The sequence below is a fragment of the Stegostoma tigrinum genome, chromosome 36 (genome assembly GCF_030684315.1).
Source record: "Stegostoma tigrinum isolate sSteTig4 chromosome 36, sSteTig4.hap1, whole genome shotgun sequence".
Classification (NCBI taxonomy): domain Eukaryota; kingdom Metazoa; phylum Chordata; class Chondrichthyes; order Orectolobiformes; family Stegostomatidae; genus Stegostoma; species Stegostoma tigrinum.
In genome coordinates, this window is record NC_081389.1 from 10,829,048 (window position 1) to 10,843,649 (window position 14,602).

The window sequence follows — 14,602 nt, forward strand, 5'->3', positions numbered from 1 at the left end:
AGTGGGGGAGAGAGAGAGGACGAGGGGAGCGAGTGAGTGGGGGAGAGAGAGAGGACGAGGGGAGCGAGTGAGTGGGGGAGAGAGAGAAAGAGGACGAGGGGAGCGAGGGAGAGAGAACGAGGACGAGGGGAGCGAGGGAGAGAGAACGAGGACGAGGGCAGCGAGTGAGTGGGGGAGAGAGAGAGGACGAGGGGAGCGAGTGAGTGGGGGAGAGAGAGAGGACGAGGGGAGCGAGTGAGTGGGGGAGAGAGAGAGGACGAGGACGAGGGGAGTGAGGGAGAGAGAACGAGGACGAGGGCAGCGAGTGAGTGGGGGAGAGAGAGAGGACGAGGGGAGCGAGTGAGTGGGGGAGAGAGAGAGGACGAGGGGAGCGAGTGAGTGGGGGAGAGAGAGAGGACGAGGGGAGCGAGTGAGTGGGGGAGAGAGAGAAAGAGGACGAGGGGAGTGAGGGAGAGAGAACGAGGACGAGGGGAGCGAGTGAGTGGGGGAGAGAGAGGACGAGGACGAGGGGAGCGAGTGAGTGGGGGAGAGAGAGAGGACGAGGGGAGCGAGTGAGTGGGGGAGAGAGAGAGGACGAGGGGAGCGAGTGAGTGGGGGAGAGAGAGAGGACGAGGGGAGCGAGTGAGTGGGGGGAGAGAGAGAGGACGAGGGGAGCGAGTGAGTGGGGGAGAGAGAGAGGACGAGGGGAGCGAGTGAGTGGGGGAGAGAGAGAGGACGAGGGGAGCGAGTGAGTGGGGGAGAGAGAGAGGACGAGGGGAGCGAGTGAGTGGGGGAGAGAGAGAGGACGAGGGGAGCGAGTGAGTGGGGGAGAGAGAGAAAGAGGACGAGGGGAGTGAGGGAGAGAGAACGAGGACGAGGGGAGCGAGTGAGTGGGGGAGAGAGAGGACGAGGACGAGGGGAGTGAGGGAGAGAGAACGAGGACGAGGGGAGCGAGTGAGTGGGGGAGAGAGAGAGGACGAGGGGAGCGAGTGAGTGGGGGAGAGAGAGAGGACGAGGGGAGCGAGTGAGTGGGGAGAGAGAGAGGACGAGGGGAGCGAGGGAGAGAGAACGAGGACGAGGGGAGCGAGTGAGTGGGGGAGAGAGAGGACGAGGACGAGGGGAGTGAGGGAGAGAGAACGAGGACGAGGGCAGCGAGTGAGTGGGGGAGAGAGAGAGGACGAGGGGAGCGAGTGAGTGGGGGAGAGAGAGAACGAGGGGAGCGAGTGAGAGGGAGAGAGAGAGAACGAGGGGAGCGAGTGAGAGGGAGAGAGAGAGGACGAGGGGAGCGAGTGAGAGGGAGAGAGAGAGGACGAGGGGAGCGAGTGAGAGGGAGAGAGAGAGGACGAGGGGAGCGAGTGAGAGGGAGAGAGAGAGGACGAGGGGAGCGAGTGAGAGGGAGAGAGAGAGGACGAGGGGAGCGAGTGAGAGGGAGAGAGAGAGGACGAGGGGAGCGAGTGAGAGGGAGAGAGAGAGGACGAGGGGAGCGAGTGAGAGGGAGAGAGAGAGGACGAGGGGAGCGAGTGAGTGGGGGAGAGAGAGAGGACGAGGGGAGCGAGTGAGTGGGGGAGAGAGAGAGGACGAGGGGAGCGAGTGAGTGGGGGAGAGAGAGTAAGAGGACGAGGGGAGTGAGGGAGAGAGAACGAGGACGAGGGGAGCGAGTGAGTGGGGGAGAGAGAGGACGAGGACGAGGGGAGTGAGGGAGAGAGAACGAGGACGAGGGCAGCGAGTGAGTGGGGGGAGAGAGAGAGGACGAGGGGAGCGAGTGAGAGGGAGAGAGAGAGGACGAGGGGAGCGAGTGAGAGGGAGAGAGAGAGGACGAGGGGAGCGAGTGAGAGGGAGAGAGAGAGGACGAGGGGAGCGAGTGAGAGGGAGAGAGAGAGGACGAGGGGAGCGAGTGAGAGGGAGAGAGTGAGGACGAGGGGAGCGAGTGAGAGGGAGAGAGAGAGGACGAGGGGAGCGAGTGAGAGGGAGAGAGAGAGAACGAGGGGAGCGAGTGAGAGGGAGAGAGAGAGAACGAGGGGAGCGAGTGAGAGGGAGAGAGAGAGGACGAGGGGAGCGAGTGAGAGGGAGAGAGAGAGGACGAGGGGAGCGAGTGAGAGGGAGAGAGAGAGGACGAGGGGAGCGAGTGAGAGGGAGAGAGAGAACGAGGGGAGCGAGTGAGATGGAGAGAGAGAACGAGGGGAGCGAGTGAGAGGGAGAGCGTGAGAACGAGGGGAGCGAGTGAGGGAGAGAAAGAGAACGAGGGGAGCGAGTGAGAGGGATAGAGAGAGAACGAGGGGAGCGAGTGAGAGGGAGAGAGAGAACGAGGGGAGCGAGTGAGAGGGAGAGAGAGAACGAGGGGAGAGCGTGAGAACGAGGGGAGCGAGTGAGAGGGAGAGAGAGAACGAGGGGAGAGCGTGAGAACGAGGGGAGCGAGTGAGAGGGAGAACGAGGGGAGCGAGTGAGAGGGAGAGAGGGAGAACGAGGGGAGCGAGTGAGAGGGAGAGAGAGAGAACGAGGGGAGCGAGTGAGAGGGAGAGAGAGAGAACGAGGGGAGCGAGTGAGAGGGATAGAGAGAGAACGAGGGGAGCGAGTGAGAGGGATAGAGAGAGAACGAGGGGAGCGAGTGAGAGGGAGAGAGAGAACGAGGGGAGAGCGTGAGAACGAGGGGAGCGAGTGAGAGGGAGAACGAGGGGAGCGAGTGAGAGGGAGAACGAGGGGAGCGAGTGAGAGGGAGAACGAGGGGAGTGGGTTGAGGGGGAGAACGAGGGGAGTGGGGGTGAGGGGGAGAACGAGGGGAGTGAGGGAGAGGGAGAGAACGAGGAGAGTGAGGGAGAGAACAAGGGGAGTGAGGGAAAGGAACAGAGAATGAGGGGAGGGAGAGAGAGAATACGAGGGGAGTGAGGGAGAGGGAGAGAGAGAACGAGGGTCGTGAGTGATAGGGAGAGAGAACGAGGGGAGTTAATGAGGGATAGAGGGAGAACGAGGGGAGTTAGAGGGAGAGAGAGAACGAGTGGAGTGAGTGAGAGGGTGTGAGAGAGAGGGAGAGAACGAGGGGAGTGAGTGAGGGAGAGGACGAGGGGAGTGAGGGAGGGAGAGAGAGAATGAGGGAGAGAGAGGGGAGTGAGAGAGAGGGAACGAGAGAGAGGGAGAATGAGAGTGAGAGAGAGATAAAGAGAAAACGAGAGAGAGAAAAAATAAATTAGGGAAGAGAGAAATGTCAGGGCAGAGTGGGAGATAGGGAAAATGTGGAGGGAGAAGAGGAAATAGGTAGAGTGGTGGGAGTGTATGAAGGGAGAGAGAGGAGAGGGATAGGAAAGGAGAGAGTGGAGGGACAGAATGGTGGGTGGAATAGGGGATGAGACAGTGGCGAGGTTGAATGGGGGAGGAGAGAGTTGGAAGAAGAGGGATGGGGAGGGAAAGGGGGAAGGGAGAGGGGGATGCAGAGGGGAATGGAGAGGAGGAGGAGATTGGGTGGAGAAGTACAGAAGTGAGTAAGAGGGATATGGACAGGGAATGGTGGGGGTGGGCAGCTGTGAGACATGGAGGAGAAGGATAGAGAATGAGAGAGCAAAGAGATTGGGGTTTGACAGGGTGGGGAGAGAAGATGGGTGTAGGGAAGGGATAAAAGGGTAATGGGGAGGGAAGGAGGGGGTTGGGGCGAGTGGGAGGGATGGGAGAAGAGGCGGGGTGAGAGGAAGCCACAGTGTTTGATGGGTGGAAGACGGAGGGGGAGCAAGTGGGAGGCAGGAAGAGAACTCAGTGGGGGTGCGTAGAAAGAGGAGGTTGGTGGAGAGTGAACAGGAACTGGGACATAAAGAAAGAGTGTGTGTGGGAGCATAGAGGTGGGGGATGAGCGAGGGACGAGAAGGAGTGATGAATGGACGCACTGGAGAGATGGAGAATAAGGAGAGAAGTGGAACTCAGTTGAGAGGGAGTGAAGGACAGTGGGCAAGTTAGGAGGTGGGAGGAGAAAGGGGCAAAGGATTAGAGAGAGATGGAGGAGGTGAGGTCGGAGGGTGATGAGCAGAGGGTTAGAGATCTCGGTTACCGGCCTGATAGGTAATGTTGTTTTGTTTGTTGACGCGTTACCAAAGTTATTCATGTTGCTGCAGGTTCTCGTTTGGAAAAAAAGATTTGTTTCCTCAGGTCTCGAGATGTTTGTCAGTAAATGCGTGGAGTCTACCTGCAGAAAGACTTGGAGCTCACTGGTTTAATCTGCATCAGTTCTGTTCTTTTTAACTAACTTGTATTAACTGTTATTAACAGCATCAGCAGAGACTGGCTTCCTTTTAATCAGCATAGTTTCAAAGTATAAAATTCCCAATTTTGAAATAATTTAATCTGGACAAAATATCTGCCAAGATTTGACAGTTGATCACAATTTCCTTGTGAAGTTATGTGCTTCGTCACCACATTGTCAGAAAACATCCCAGTTTGTCAGTAATTTGATGGGGGGTGGGGTGGGTGGTTAGTTGCAAGATTATGCTGTAACAGCTGGACAGAGGGCTTCTCCAGCACAGTGGTAGTGTGTCTACCTCTGATCTAGGAGATTGGGCTTCAGGTCCCAACTGCTCCAGAGGCATGCCACTGAATCACTGAACAGGTTGATTTTAAAAGGTAAACCTAGAACTGCGGTTGTTTTACTTGAGAAAAGTAGAGTTTTGGGAGATTTGTTTTAGGTGCGCAAGATAACGTGATTTTGTTCAGATGTGGTGGGGCGGGGAAAGAGTTTTCATTAGCTGCTGGCACAAGGAATAGGGCATCACAAAGACTTAAAATTTTGGATGCGAGATGCGGTGGGCGTCATGAAGAGCTCACTAAGGCTCCTTTGATCGCACTTTCCAACCCATGGCCCCTACCCTTGTCAAAAACCATGAGCTATGATAGTGAAATGACACATCCTATGAATGAATTAGAAAAAAAAAGTGTTGTTATAACCTACACTTTGCTATTCCAAAGGCTGATAGAATCAGAAACAATGATTTCAAAAGGAAGTTGAAGGTAGACAGTTGAAGGGAATAAAGGTGCAGAATTATAGGGGAGTGGTACCAATTGGATTGCTCCAGGGAGAAACAGCGTGGACTCGGCAGAACAAATGGCCTCCTTGTGAACTTAAAAATCGGTGACTCCATCGTTACCACGACTGAACCATAAATGTGTCAGTTTTTGAGTCAGAAGGTCTTAGATTGAAGTCCCGTTTCAGGGCTAAGGCATAAAAATGAAGGCTGACAATACAGCACAGTACAGACAGAGTGTCATAGAGATGTGCAGCACAGAAACAGATTCTTCAGATTCACTCATCCATGCCAACCATCCTAGACTGAACTAGTCCTGTTTGCCCCAGATCCCTCTAAACCTTTCCTATTCATGTACCTGCCCAAATGTCTTTTAAATGTTGTAATTGTACCTGCCTTCCTCTGCCAGCTCATTCCATCTAGGTGCCACCCTCTGAAAAAGTTACCCCTCAGGTTCCTTTTAAATCTTTTCATTCTCACCTTAAGCCTATGCCCTCTAGTTTTGGACACTGCCACTCTAGGGAAAAGACCTTGGCTATTCGCCATATCTGTGCCCCTCATGATTTTGTAATGCTGTATAACGTCACCCTTCAGCCTCTTGTGTTCAGGGAAAAAAGCCTATCCAGCCTCTCCTTATAACTCAAACCCTCCGGTCTCAGTAACTTCCTTGTAAATCTTTTTTGCACCCCTTCAGTTTAATAACATCGTACCTATAGCAGGGTGATCATAATTGTACGCAAAACTCCAAATGTGACCTTACCAGTGTCTTGTACAGTCCTAACATGTCCCAACTTCTGAACTAAGTGCTCTGAAAGGTGAGGCCAAATGCCGCCTTCATCACTTTTGTCTACCTGTGACATCACTTCCAAGGATCTATGTATCTGCACCCTTAGGTCTCTCTGTTTGACAACTCTTCAGGGTCCTGCTGTGAACGAAGTCCTGCCCTGGCCTGTCTTAGCAAAGTACAACACCTCATTTTTCTAAATTAAGTTCCATCTGCTACTCTTTGGCCATTGGCTCAGTTGATCAAGATCCCTTGTACTTTTAGATAATTTCCTTCACTGTCCACCGTACCACATTTTAAGTATCATCTGCAAACTTACAAACCATGCTTCCTATATTCTCGGGCAGATTCATTTATTCAAGCGATAAACAATAGTGGACCCAGTACCAATCCTTGCAAAACCTCACCGGTCTTCAGTCTGAACAACAGCCCCTTGTCTCTTACCATTAAGCCAATGTTATATCCAATTGGCTAACTCTCCTTGGATTCCATCTGATACTTTACTAATCAGTCTACTATGCAGCTTAACATAGCCAGGAACTGGGTTCAATTCCACCCTCAGGTGACTGTGTGGAGTTTGCACATTCTCCCCTATCTGTGAGCTTCTCTGGTTTCTCCCACAGTCCAAAGATGTGCAAGTTAGGTATATTGGCCATGCTAAATTGCCCATATCATCCTGGGATGTGTAGGTGTATTAGCTGAGGGAAATGCAGGGATAAGGTAAAGGGATGGATCTGAGTGGGATGCTGTTTGGAGGTTTGGTCTGGACTTGTTGGGCTGAATGGCCTGTTTCCACACTGTAGGGAGTCTAAGGCATCTTCTTGGTCACCTCTTCAAAAAAAACTCAATTAAGTTTATGAAGTATGATTTCCACACGCAAAACCCTTCTGACTACCCCTAATCAGTCTTTGCGTTTCCAAATGCCTCACCCATGGCTGTTGATGATACAGATATCTCTGCTAAGGGCTCCACAGTTTCTTCCCGAGCTTCCCACAATCTCCTGGGATATGCTTGGTCACATCCCAGAGATGGATCTACCTTTACGTGTTTTAAGACCTCTAGGATCACCTCTTCTGTATTGTGGATTCTTTTCAAGACATCCCTGTTTATTTCCTCAAGTTCCTTAGCTTCCATGTCTTTTTTCACAACAAATACTGACATGAAATATTCATTTAGGGTCTCATCTCCTGTGGTTTCAAACACAGATCGCCTCATCAATCTTTAAGGGGCCCACTATTCTCCTTAGTTACTATTTTTCCCTCGATATTCTTGTAGAATCTGTATGGATTCTCCTTAACCTTATTTGCCAAAGCTATCTCATGTTCCTGTTTTGCCCTCTTTGATTTCCCTCTTAACTACACCCCCTGTACTCCTGCACTCTCTGTACTCCTCAAGGAATTCACTTAATCCAGCTGTCCTTACTTTAACATATGCTTCCATTTTTTAACCAGAGCCTCAATATCTCTAGTCATCCAGTGTTCCTTACTCCTGCTAGCTTTCCCCTTCACACTAACAGGAACATACTGTCCCTGAGCTCTTGTGACCTCACTTTTGAAATCCTCCCACTTCCCAGATGTCTCTTTATCCATGAACAGCTTCTCCCAGTTAACTTTTGAAAGTACAAAAACAAAGTTGCTGGAAAAGCTCAGCATGTCTGGGGCAGCATCTGTGGAGGAGAAAACAGAGTTAACGTTTCAGATCCAGTGACCCTTCCTGATTTACAGCATCCGCAGTTCTTTTGGTTTTTATTTAACTTTTGAAAGTTCCTGTCTAGTATAAACAAAATTGGCCTTGCCTGATGTTGAATTTTAAATTGTGGACCAGGCCTATCCTTTCTCTGTACCTATTTTAAAACTAATAGGATTATGGTCACTGGTCCGATAGTGCTCCCTCCTGTAGTCACCTGCCCTGCCTTATTTCCCAAGAGGAGATTAAGTTTTGCCTCTTCTCTAGTAGGGCCATCCATATTATTGATTGAGAAAGTTTTCTTGAACACATGTAACAAATTCCTCTCAATCCAAGCCCTTAACTCTATGGCAGTCCCAGTCTGTTTGGAAAGTTAACCTCCCATAATATTACAGCGCTATTGTTCTTATAGTTTTTTGTGATCTCCCTACATATTTGTTTCTCAGTTTTCACGCTGACTCCTGGAGGGCCTATGGTACAATTCCATCAAAATGATCATCTACGTCTTATGTCTCAGTTCCACCCATATAGCCTCACTGGATGATCCCCCAGAAATAAACCTCATTCTACTTCTAAATACTGCTGTGATGTTTTCTTTAATCATAATTGCCACTCCCCCTCTTTTACTATCCTTCCTATAGCACCTATAACCTGGAACATTGAGCTGCCAGCCATGTTTCTGTAATAGCTATGACATCCCAGTCAAATGTCCCCATCCATGCCCTGAGTTCATCTGCCTTACCAGCCAGGCCCCTTGCATCAAAATAAATGTGGTTTATTTCATCAGTCTTCCCTTGTTCTCTGCTGTGCTCCTGCCTGCGTTGTCTATTTAACTTCTGTACCAGGCTCAACCTTTTCTCTTTGCCTACTACTGCTTAGGGTCTCACCCATTTCCTCTAGACTAATTTACACCCTCCCGTGTGGCTCCATATACCTCCCTACCAGGATATTGGTCCTCCTCCAGTTCAGGTACAACCCGTCCTCCTTGTACAGGTCACCTCTGCCCCAGAAGAGATCCCAAAGATCCCTGGCCCCAGCACCAGCTCCTCAGCCATGTATTCATTTGCTTTATCATCCTATGCCTACTCTCAGTAACATGTGGCACCAGGAGTAATCCAGGAATTGCTGTCAGATGTGCCATCACTCAAGTGGCATGTTTACTGAGGCCCGTCAGCCAGCTCGGAAATCAAAGGTGCTAGTGATATGCATCCCAGCTGTTGGTAATACAGAAATATCTGTCACTGAATGACATTCACACAAGGCTTCAGATGTTCTTTAAGTTTATTACACAAATGAAGAAACAAACAAGCTATGCTTTATACAGAGGAGAAAGATCTTAGCACAAACACCAAACCAAAGCTATAACCTGTTTCCCAATACACTATTATTAAGATATGATTCAAAAGAAATGGCACCCCTGTCTCAATTTATTAAAATTTTTACTAACTTTCCCCAATTTTTCCCATCATGGAGATAATTTTACAATTTCTTTCCAAGTTTTCAGTCGCCAACCTCTTTCATTTGTGATGACCCAAGCTTTGTCCAACAACTCTTAAGACGTGTAACCAAACTCTTCTGGCATGGAAGCTTCGTAGCCTAGAAATCACCTCAGCCGAGGTCACTGCCTCACCTTAATTGGCTTGATGGTTTAGAGAATCTGAGCTGGACTCCTGGTTCTTTTGAACAAAAAGCTTGAAGAGACTGTTCTCAAAGTGCTACGTAAATGCCTTTTTGATTTGTAGTGTTCTGCGTGAAAAGATATTTTGCTTTCTGTTTTCAGACTGCCCCGCCTGCAGACAGCTGCGCTTCAAAACCATAAGCATTTAAGGAGCAGAATGCCAGAGAAAGACAATGCCTTCAGCAGCAGCGACAAGACGGGCCACAGCTCGAGCGACATCTGTCGAGATTTCATGCGCAATGTCTGCAAACGGGGCAAGCGTTGCAAGTTCCAGCACCCCGAAGTTACCAAGGCGTCCGAGCTTGGCACCCTGAGCGGGGAGATGCCCCTGGGCAAAGGGGAGGTGCCAGTTTGCCGCGACCACTTGTATGGCGGCTGTCAGCGCGGCTCCAGGTGCAAATTCCTCCACTTCGAGAGTGACGGCGCTAGCGCTCCCCGCGATAAGACCTCGCCTCCATTCGGAGATGTCCATGATGAATATGGCCACCTCCTGAAGAGGCGCTGGGTAGAGAGCATGCGGCCTGATGTGTTCGACCTTGGTGTTTCCCGTCCCTTCGCGGCCGACTACCGTTACCTGGAGGAGGAGAACCTGATGCTGCGCAAGAGGGTCGAGGAGCTCAAGAAGCACGCGTCAAACTTGATGGCCACCAACGAGATTCTCCTGGAGCAGAATGCCCACTACCGCAGCCAGCCCAAGGTGGTGACCCTGACCAGCACTGCCGCCGAGCAGCTGGTAGCGCCACCCACCGTGGCCGCCGTCACCGCCTACAACCACAGCATCGTGCAAGCTCACAACTCGCTGAGCAGCCAGGCCCTGCAACCCCGTCAGGACCTGCCCGTGCCCGCCAGTGCCGGACCCCCAGCCAGCGCCGCCCCTCCCCCTCCACCCGGCCCTCACCTCACACCCGAGCTCGCCTTGGCCCAGACCATCGCCCAGGGCATGGCAGCCACACCCGTTTCCATGACGGCGGTCACCGTCTCCATCACACAGCCCATCCCCGGCATAACGATGAGCCACGCCACGACGCCAATGGTCAGCTACGCCCTGGCCTCTCAGAGCATGGGGATTACCCCGATCCCCCACTGAAACGGCTCGTATCGCAAAGGGATCTGCTCCCAGCTCCTTGTGACGTTCCGTTTTATCCAGTTGGCTTAATTGCAAACTTTGATTCTCATGACAGATACATAGCATTCCAGTCTGCCAGTCATTTCGCATTTGATTCCTGGTCTTAGTAACTTCTGATGTTTGCAGCGGGGGTAAGGAATTGAAAACTACACATTCGTTGCCGCAAGATTTGCCTAATCTCTCCTTGGTTTGATGGTGGTTTGGTCCTGCAAATAGAGTACCCATTGGTCACGCCATTGAGCTAGATGCTGTTGAAAGCAGCTGGCAGAGAGAGAGATAGAGCAATATCTTGGCTCAGTATCCTGACATCCACAGCTCTCCATATCACCAGGGCTGGCTGACGAGCCAGTATTCCATGCAATATGATGGATGTGCCGAGTTTGCGTATTTCCTGTCCCATTTTTGAAAATTCTGCATGTCCAGCTCCATCACTCTAACCTGTGGCTTCGAAGATTTAAGTTCCAGTGTAATCTTTGGCACCCAGCTTCCGAGAGAGGAGTTCCTCTGTCAAGCTTTTATATTTAATTTAAAACAAGTTCAGTACAGTTTAAGGTGCAGAGTGTTTGTTCTCCTTGAGCATTTGTGGAAGGCTTTGACTGAGACTTTTCTCTGAAATTTCCATTTATATATTCCATCACTTTAGAGGATTCAATTGTAAAAGTGAGCCCCAAATTTCAGGATTTGGGAGATGACTTTGTAAATTTTGCAAAAGGCTAGTAAGAGCCTCACCCACAAAAAAGCTGTCTGTGACTTTTGCCCACATGGCTTAAACATCCCTCCTTCTTCAAATAAATCTTGTAATTTGCTTTAAAAGTTATTTTTCTCAGTGTCTTAATTGATACACCTAACTTTTAGACCATTGTGGGGGTAGACAAGGCAGTTGTCTGGTTTGGCTGTACCAATTAGCTGCAGGTTTTATTTGCTTGGTATTTGTTACACTGTTGTGTAAGCAAGGAGTCTCCTCCTTGTAAGGTACCTTGAACTCCAATTATCAGTGACAAAACAAACCAATTTCCACTGGATGTGGAAACCTGTTATTAACCCACTAAAACTAAAGTAAAGGAAGTTCCAGTGTAATGAGAATAGAGTTACCTAATGTGATTTGGGCGGGTAGATTAGCGGAAATGACCGTAGTGGCAGGCATTGAAGGAGGTTATTCATGACTCAGCAAAAATATATTGCAGCAAGGAGGAAAGATCTAAAGGGAGGGACGAACCAACCAGAACTAATCAAGGAAGCTAAGGAGTGTGTTAACTTGAAAACATGGTATATAAGGTGACCAAGGTCAACGACATCCCCAAAGACTGGGATAAGTTCAGAAGCCTGCAAAGGTGGATTCAAAAATTTAATAGAGAGAAAGCAAACTACGAGGCCAACTAATGATGAATATTGAACTGACAATAAGAGCTTTATAAGAAAGAGCGAGAGATCAAAGTGAACAGAGGCCACTTAACAGCTGAATCTGTGGAGTTGGTTTTGGGTGGAGGAGTTGAGCAGACATTTTGTATCAGTCTTTATTGTGGAAGATACTTCAAATATCCCACTAATACTAAAGAATATGGGGGAGTAATTAAGTACCGTCAGTGTCACGAAAGAAATGTGGGCAGGAAACAGCAAGTGAGGATAAGGGATAATAAGGCCAGGCAGCATCAGAGGAGCAGGAAAGCTTCAGAAATTGCCATGTCTGAAGAAGGGTCCAGACCCGAAACATCAGCTTTCCTGCTTCTCTGAAGCTGCTTGACCTGCTGTGTTCATCCAGCTCTACACCTTGTTACCTCAGATTCTCCAGCATTGGCAGTTCCTTCTATCTCTGAATCAAGTGAGGATAAGGGGTTGTTTTTCAGGTTGGTGATGTGTGACCAGTCAGGTTCCAATAGGATCAGTGCTGGGACTACAACTGTTTACAATAAATGTTGTGGAGGAAGGAAGTTAATGTACTGTAATCAAGTTTACAGACAACACAATTATGTGGAAAGGCAAGTTGCAAGAAGGATACAAACAGTTTGTAGGGAGATGTTAACTAAATGGTGCAATGTTGGCAAATATAGTATAACCTGGCAAATTGCAGACTTGTTCGTCTTGGAATGGAGAACAAATATCATTTAAATGTAAAAAAAGCTGCAACATAAAGGGACTTGAAAGTGCTTGTGCAGGGAGCACAAAGGGGCAGCAGGTAATCAGGAAGACAATGGAATGTTGACCCTTATTTCAAGCGATTTGGAATAAAAGTAAGGAAATCTTAGTGCAACTGTACAAGGTGCTGGAGAGACCACATCTGAAGTACTGTGAGCAGTTTTGATACCCTTATATCAGGAAATATAATTTTGTTGAAGGCAGTTCAGAGAATGTCACACGGCTGTTCCCTGCTATGGAGGGATTGTTTTCTGACCAAAGACTAAACAGGTTGGGACTCTACTCGCTGGACTTTAGAAGAATGAGATGTGTTAACATTGAAACATGTAAAATTCTTAAGGGGCTTGACAAGGTAAATGCTAAGAGAATGTACTCCTCATGGGAGAGTCCAGAACTAGAGGGCACAGTGCCAGAATTAGGAAGTGCCAATTTAAGACTGAGATGAGAAGGATGTTGAGAGTCTTCAGAATTCCTTGCCACAGAGAGCTGAGGCTGAGAAAGATTCTTGATCGGTCAGGGAATCACAAGTTACAGAGAAGGAGATGTGAGGAATGTCAGACCAACCATGACCCTATTGAATGGCAGAGCATGCTTCGAGCGCTGAACAGCCTACTTCTGTCCCTGTTTCTTATCGTCTTGAGCAATAGTATATACTCACAACTCCACTTGCTTAGTTTGACCCAGCGTACTACAACTTCACTCCAGGTGGTTTGTCCACTAAACAAATTCTACTGCACACTGCCAACCCATGTTGTGCTTCACTGGGTGCAGTATCTCCTTGTGGCTGTGGCTTTGGCTGAAACCCTTTACCAACTCTGCCCCCTTGACATATAAGATAATACCTTGAATCGGGTCATCTGCTTGGGTTTTAGTGTTTTTTCAATCCCACCCTGGCTATTTAAGACCACCTGAACGTGAGCATTATCTGCTTTCAGGAGCTGTATTGGCTCAGAGTACTACCAGCAACAGATGTAATATCGGTGTCTTGAGACAGAAAGAAAGCCATTTACTATGTCCAGAGAGGCTGGTGTGCACAGTGTCTGGTAGCTCAAATGAACTGGGCCGCCATTTCAATGTAAATATAATTATTTGGAAGGTGCTTTGGCAAACAATTGCAGTGAAAGGGTTACAGTCAGGTGCAAGCCACCTCACATGACTGTTTTGCTCCTGTCTGAGTTAGAAGAAAACAGACTCCTACAAATGTCGGAATTTGTTTTCGATACAATCTCTCACGGCTTCCTGGGCAAGTATGGTAACGCTGTTGAGCAAGTGACTGAATTCTATGGACCAAAAAGGACCCAGGTAAGATCACCAGTCTGTGCTGAATTTGCTCGTTGTCACACTGGCAATTAGATACCATATCAGAATTGAGTTGAGTTAGTTTTATGGTCACGTACTCAAATGAGTACAATGAAAAGTTTACAAGTCTCCACATTACAAAGGTACCCAGGTACAGATTCTTAATAACAAATTCTTGAGGGGGTAGTTAGAAAAGGAAAGAAATAATAAGCCCAGTATTACAGATCACAGGAATAAGTTAGAAAGATAAAGAAATGAAAAGTTCAGAATATTAACAGTCCATGCCAGCACCTAGCCTCTAGTAGCTGAAAGAGAGACATCTGGTCTAATGTCCTGGATTAGGAGAAACTCCAAGAGGGTTCCTGCTCCTGAGTTTTATCCAGTGGCTCTTCGGTTTGCTGATTTACTGATGTTCACAAGGAGTAATTGGTACATTAGGTGTCAGTTGGTCTGTTTCCTTTGCTTTCCATAAACATCATAATGGACTAACTACTTCCATTAGTCTTTAGGGAGCATGAAGGAATGGTAGTAACTTAAATTAGTACTAACTGACCACACGATAAAATATTGGTTGCACTTTTAAAGACACCTGCACAGCAAGTCTGTGGTAGCATTATTTTCACTGTATGTCCCTTCAGTGTGTTTATCTACAGTCTATAAAGCAGTAATAGTGCCCCCAGGAGGTTCAAGTCCCACATGCCCCAAAGTATCTTGTCATAATTTGTTCGAACAGGTTGATTTTGTTTTAGATAACAAGGTGTACAGCTGGATGAACACAGCAGGCCAAGCAGCAGCAGAGGAGCAGGAAAGCAGATTACTCGGGCCTCGACGCTTCTGCAGTTCCTACCATCTCTTGATTTAGTTTTATTTTTGTTTGCACACCTATGTGAGTTGTTTTGGCAAAATATTTTTGTTAATTA

At 48.6% G+C, this 14,602-nt stretch overlaps 1 protein-coding gene across 1 annotated transcript; it reads left to right on the forward strand.

Annotated features, from left to right (window-relative positions):
- The first annotated feature begins 3,661 nt into the window (after positions 1-3,661).
- LOC125446908 (zinc finger CCCH domain-containing protein 10-like) lies at positions 3,662-11,067 on the forward strand. The gene is made up of 2 exons (XM_048520906.2): positions 3,662-4,020; positions 9,227-11,067. The coding sequence occupies exons 1-2, from the start codon at positions 3,956-3,958 to the stop codon at positions 10,209-10,211; spliced, it is 1,050 nt and encodes a 349-aa protein (XP_048376863.1). The 5' UTR covers positions 3,662-3,955; the 3' UTR covers positions 10,212-11,067.
- Positions 11,068-14,602: the final 3,535 nt, after the last annotated feature.